This window comes from Gadus chalcogrammus, unplaced genomic scaffold (assembly GCF_026213295.1).
Source record: "Gadus chalcogrammus isolate NIFS_2021 unplaced genomic scaffold, NIFS_Gcha_1.0 GACHA072, whole genome shotgun sequence".
Classification (NCBI taxonomy): Eukaryota; Metazoa; Chordata; class Actinopteri; order Gadiformes; family Gadidae; genus Gadus; species Gadus chalcogrammus.
In genome coordinates, this window is record NW_026613507.1 from 274,297 (window position 1) to 280,762 (window position 6,466).

Below are 6,466 nucleotides of genomic sequence, written 5' to 3' on the forward strand. Positions count from 1 at the left end.
TAACACTGCTGTAGATGCAGTGGGAAGGCTAATTTTGCTGACAGCAGGCATGTTTGCTGTTTCGACATAGATGCCAGTGCTGCAAGACACTACAAAAGGTGGTAGATGTGGTTGGATAAGTAGCCTACAATACAAAACAGAAAAAAAGCTGCTGGACTTAATTTTATTTTATGTAGGTTGATTGAATGAATCTATTAATCTATCCGTCGTTATCTATCCGTCTAACCGTATGTAAAAGTTGTGTTTTTGTTCATGTTAGTCCATGATTACACATGATACTTTTTTTATTTTTTAGAGAGAGTGGAAATAAAATGTACCACATTCAAAATGTTTTCCCCCCCGTCCATTACTGCGACCCACCCACAAATTTGATGACCTGCCACCACTGCAAACAAGGAGTGAAGGGTGACCAATGCTAGGATTCTTCGGACTCTGTCCTATCAGAATAATGCTTCATTCTAGAGCGAGGACCGGCATGAACTGACTCAAGCATCACTGAGATCTAGACATTTAACCAGGGACCTTTTTAAGTGGATCCTCTTCAACCACGATTGCCGATTGTGATACAATACAAGGTATGAACTAGAAAATAATGCCAGTAGAAAGAGAACGATTAGAAAGTCAAAACAAGAGGCATTAAGGGCATTAAGGACATGCCAAAAGGTAAGTGAAATGAACACAATCATGTATAATGTGGGGTTCAATTGCAGTCTATTTCACAAGTGAACTTTGCAGGCTTTTTGTAATAACAAAGGCAACGGTCATGACGGTTGTAGAAATATCAAGAGTAACTTTAATATACAATTGTATTAAAATGATATAAACCCTGTTTATATAATTACGAGTCAATTTGAAGGAATTTATTTACAATCTCCTTGGACCTAGAGATAACTCCTGTCCTCTCTAATTGAAAGGCGTTGTTTGCATTTTCAATTGAGCGAATGCTTGGCAACTTTGCTGCCTGTATCTTCCCATGATCAAGCTCTAAAATTAAATCAAATATTTCGCAGTCAGAAGTGTCCTAGAAATATGTATTCTTCATCACACTGACAATTTATAAAAAAAATAAAAATCAGAAAGCGAATCATAAGTTTGAAAGCGTTTTAATCATGAAAAAAGGAAGCAAAAGGCAGCACATTTTTCAAAATAGAGGATAGAGAAGCGCATCGTGCATTAATCGCACCTTAAGGGCTTCTCGTCGGTGTGAGTCTTCATGTGGCTCTTCAGGTGGTCACTTTGACCGAAGTGCTTCGTGCATTGGTCACACCTGTAGGGTTTCTCGCCGGTGTGAGTCTTCATGTGTCTCTTCAGGTTTGTGTTCTTCCTGAAGCGCTTTGCGCATTGGTCACACTTGTAGGGCTTCTCCCCGGAGTGCGTTCTCATGTGGCTCTTCAGGTTCTCTTTCTTACTGAAGAGCTTTTTGCATTGGTCACACTTGTAGGGCTTCTCTCCGGTGTGAGTCGTCATGTGGCTCTTCAGCTTGTCTTTCCGAATGAAGAGCTTCGTGCATTGGTCACACCTGTAGGGCTTCTCCCCGGAGTGCGTTCTCAGGTGGATCTTCAGGTGTTGTTTCCGACTGAAGGGCTTCATGCATTGGTCACACTTGTAGGGCTTCACCCCGGAGTGAGAACTCATGTGGAAACTCAGGGAGGACCTATGACTGTAGCGCTTCGTGCATTGGTTGCACCCGTACGGCCTCTCGTCGGGTTGTGTCCTCATGTGGATGATCATATTGGCATTGTTGGGAATAACCTTTCCACACAAGACACCGGGCCGGCCCTTGCGGCCGCCCTGATGCCCAGTCAGCTCCTCAAGGCGGACCAGCCGCACGCTGCAGTTCAGGCTCTTGGCCACGCTGCGGTCCACGGACAGCGAGCTCAAGGCCTCCGGTTCTGACGTGGTGAAGAGGGTGTCATGGCCGTCCACCGCCAGTGGGCCCTCCCCTTTTCCGTAGACGCTCAGGATCCACAGCTCCCCGTTGTGACTGGCCATGTGGGAGGAGCCAGGGGCGTCCACACCCAGACTCTCTGAGGTGTCGCCGCGCTGCGTGCTACGGTCTCTGATGTCATTGCCTTCTTCAGAGAGGAAAACAAAGACAGAGAAAGTAATGGTTTGAATTCATGATTTGCACAAAGGGATACAGCATGTACTTTTACACACTGGTGTATTGGAAGAAGTATATTTTGACACTTTCTTTCTAACGTCTTTTTGATTATTATGTATTTCCCTTGTTCCCCTTGGGGGGGTCAAGGGTCAAAGGCTCCAGCTGAAAAGGCACCGCTACGTCTCCGCCTTTTAAGGATGTGGGGAGGTCATAAAGACACAACCCAGGTCATCTGTTGTTTCCTATCACCTGCTTTACCAATACTGTAGTTATACTGGGAATCAGAGCGGATTCAGCATTCCTGACACCTGCCATGAAGAAGATGGAAATCATTCTACTATAAACTGTATAGTAGTCCTTGTGTTTTAGAAGGGCTTTGGTCATGATGCTTTTCAAAAGAGGACCAGGCTTTTTAGCGCAGGTAGAATCGAGTACATTCTCAGTTGGTAGGTTGTTTGCTTGCATGGATGCAATGTGTATTACTAACCTACAGCGGGAATGCCTCCACCAATATCCTCTTCAACCTTGATTGAAATGGTGTCTGGGGTCTGCTGCTTTCCACATAAAGAAGGAAACACACACAAGACAAATTCTTTAATTTGCACAGAATAGTTGTTAATCCCCACCTACGATAGACAGGGTGCCCCCAGCCTGTTCTGCCGGCGTTTTGAATTCGCCCTGTAGAAGGGTCTGGAGAAGAGCAAATCATTTCTTTCTGCTTCCGATACGTTTTTGGAGAAGCCAATCACCAAGTTGGCGTCTCCCCCTGGCGCCCTATTGGCTGGTTTAACACAATGACGACTGGGAAGCGACGGCAAGCAGCCATTTGGGGACAGAGTCAGTTGAACAAGTTGATCAAGCCTCTTGTGCTGAAGACAATGACAGCAGCTTCCCCAGACCTAAGTGCAATCTACGATTGAGCTTACACTTACGACTCATTAAATGATAAAGGACTGTGCTTTCTATGGATGTGTGCTGGAGTTGTAACAGAGGACACCTCTCATTTGGATGCTGAATAAGAAGATGATTTCCAACCTGCACACTCAGCTCCTCGTGGCAGACCAGCCGCTCGCCGCGCTCCAGGCTCTTGGCCGCGCTGTGGTCCGCAGACAGCGAGTTCAGGGCCTCCACTTCGGACGCGGTGAAGAGGGTGTCATGGCCGCCCACCGCCAGTGGGCCCTCCCCTTTACCGTAGACGCTCAGGATCTTCAGCTCCCCGCTGTGACTGGACATGTGGGAGGAGCCAGGGCCGTCCACACCCAGACTCTCCGAGGTGGCGCCGCGCTGCGTGCTGCGGTCTCCAAAGGCTTCGCAGTCTTCTGCAGAGGGAGAAAAAAAAAAAAGGCCCAGTAATTGTTTTGCTACACTGTGGAAGTGTACATGAAATAAACAATTTAAATTAGTGCATGCAACATTGACACAGAGAGTTTTAATTGTGTACTGCAGTGAGAAAGGGTAGCCCCCCCTTTTCACATACATATGACACTACCCGCAACACATAACGGATCAACACGCACACACGCATCCATCGGTTAATGTCGAGTATCACGCACGGTGCCGGCAAACCGGGTCTCGTCATGAGACACAGCGATCACAAACGACAAAACCTTTCACTTACTTGCATGTCAACATCCTCGCAATCGGTTAGGTACCCGCCGATATGCACCATGACCCATTCTCTGCCGTTAACCCATACATTTTGCGGGACACAAACAGACACCGACAGCCACACCCACTTCCTGGGTCCCTAAACATCTTGAACCCCGGGCAACACGAGCACCTGGAAAATGCAGCACTTCATTGCCTGATTGGGATGCAGGAATATGACTATTTGTAAGGGGGGGGGGGGGGGGGGGGGGGGGGAGACTTTATTTGCACTATGTTTAATTATTACAGTATTTGTAAGTGTATGGTCGAATATCATTTCTTTGTTAAATAAAAATGTATTATGGTACATGGGTCTGTGAACCCCTATGGTAGTTGGTGTCTACCAATTTAGTTAATTGTTCGGCTTTATTTAAGCCCGGTATTTTCTGCTTTCGAGGAGGGTTGGTGGAGGCAGAGTGAGACGGCTTGCTGGTACATGTTCTGTGATTCTCATGTTGTTTGAACTTTGCTAGTGAGCAACCCTCTGGTTGATTTTTGGTTTGTTTATGACAGTATTTTGTCTGGCTTAGCCATTTTCCCTTTGGAAGCACGGTAAGTAAATAAGTCCTTGAGTAGGACGCTACTCAAGGACTTCATTGCGTCTTCACCGCTACATCCCGAAGTGGAAGTGAGTCGGGAGGCTCATTTTCAGATGCAGACAAAGATTCAGAGTTTTGGAGAGGGATGTCTCCTCCAGCACCCTCCCCCCCTAGACTCAAAGCTCAAGCGGAGGCCAGGTGGAGGACACTGAACGAACACCAGCGCAAAATGATCGGAGCACAACATGACATCTGAGACTAGCGCAATTATTCTATTTTGACAATAGCAAGCGACAACGTGTCCTTCCCTGTAAGCTGATCAGCTAACATTCATACATTTTGATTTCATTGATGTTTGAGAATAATAAACCAGCTAATGTGATATCTGTCCTGAAACCCTTCTGGGCTCTTGACTGATTCCATCTTTGAAATGCAACTCCCAAGTTTGACTCGTGTTTAACAGGGCGCTGGTCATGATGCTTTTCCAAAGAGCTTTTTAGCGCAGTTGGAGTCTAGCATCAGCTTAGAATCTATGCTGCCTAGAATCTACTACATCAAAAGTAAATGTACTCAAGTTGGAAAGTACATACCTTCACTTTTAAAATGGGTCTGCAAAGTCTTTAAGGAGAGCCGTGTGGCTACAGTATGTGTTTCCAGGTGGTCTGTATGGCAGGCAACATCCCTTGAGAGAAGCTGCTGAATGTAAGCACTTGATGTGCTGGCCTGTGTAGAGACAACAAGGTCAAATTAGTACTCAATGTATTACTTTGTATTCCAGGTGCAAGTTGTAAGAAGACATAAGATAAGCATGTTTAGTGAATTACAGTAGCCTAACTCAAAATTAGATCTATGAAATGATAAAACGATGTTACATCATTTGTTTATTTGCATAGTTCATATATCTTAAAACTTCATCTCAATACAATTAGCCTACATCAAGGTATTCAGAAACCTGTAAATAACCCATGGATTTGAATCAGGTGTGAAGGGGAAAATATGAGTGGGCCCTGGAATGGCAGTCCAACCCGCAACTCACTACCTGTGAACTCGTACCAGATCGATGTATAACATTATGCTGCGTTCCGGGGACACTTTTTAGACCGTAAGTTACGAGCTGTAACGGAGGTCATCGATCTGGTAGAGGGTTGTGAAAACACGGGTTACCTGGATCGCACCATATTTATTTAGGTAGAGTTAACGGGCCATAATTATCGCATTAGTAAAACGCTACAACTACTGCGGTCACGTAGCTGGAAAAAGACAGTTGTATTCATTTGTAGAAGGGTGAGCAGACATTCTTAAAGATTCGGGACATTCCCTTGGTATCCAAGCAGTAGAGATCAGTGTCTGTACCCCCTTTGCTGAACTTTTGCCCATTCTCGTGTGATCCCCCTGGTTTGCAGAGGTGCACGCTCAGTCAGAACAGTTATCCAAATAACAAAGAAGTGTCCAACACTCGCATTACAGTGCGTGTATTCACACACATACCTGATGCCATCTACCTTTACATTAGAGACAGTAACTGGGCTGGTAGCTGTAGAGCTAATGCTAGGGTAACAAGGTAACCATATACAGTAAAGCAACACAATGATATAGCGGTAGTTGACTTACTTGTCCGAGGTTTGTAGCTGAGCCGATGAGTGTTGGTACTGAAACGGACTCCATTTCCAGACGTTCAGCAAGTCCAGCTTTGTATCGGACCAAGTTGAGGAAGCAGTCGTCTGTGAAATGTTTAGCGCAGACTGACTCATTTCCAGAGAAAATTAAATTAACCCACCGGTTCTTCAGCGGCTCGGATGAGGGAACTAAAATTATACTTTTGTGTTAATTTGCACATCCGAACACTGAGCAACTGCAATGCTTGCAAGCTATGATGTCTCTCCAGGAAAGAATTATGTGTGTGCTGAGCCCACACGGTCGTAGCTCATTTTCTCATGGGTGGTCGGGACAAATTCTCTGGGCGGGCAGAGCAGAGAAAGGGGAGGTAACCTTTACCCGTATTTTTCCTTTTCTTCTATTTTGTAACATGTTTTAAAAATACAAACAAAGAATGACCAATAAAATGCAAGAATTAAAATAAAAACAAACAAATGGGATCATCAGGATCCTATGCAACAAATACAGACTTAGATAATACAGTTCAAATAATACCGTTTTTTATAATTGTGATGATGAT

The 6,466-nt window shown here is 45.1% G+C and overlaps 1 protein-coding gene across 1 annotated transcript; it reads right to left on the minus strand.

The window, feature by feature from the left end:
- Positions 1 to 1,101: 1,101 nt before the first annotated feature.
- LOC130378347 (zinc finger protein 235-like) lies at positions 1,102 to 6,203 on the minus strand. Its single transcript, XM_056585127.1, has 5 exons — positions 5,902 to 6,203; positions 4,881 to 5,013; positions 3,140 to 3,423; positions 2,592 to 2,655; positions 1,102 to 2,075 (listed from the first exon to the last, which is right to left on the minus strand). Exons 1-5 carry the CDS (start codon positions 5,953 to 5,955, stop codon positions 1,174 to 1,176), a joined length of 1,437 nt encoding a protein of 478 aa, XP_056441102.1. The 5' UTR covers positions 5,956 to 6,203; the 3' UTR covers positions 1,102 to 1,173.
- Positions 6,204 to 6,466: the final 263 nt, after the last annotated feature.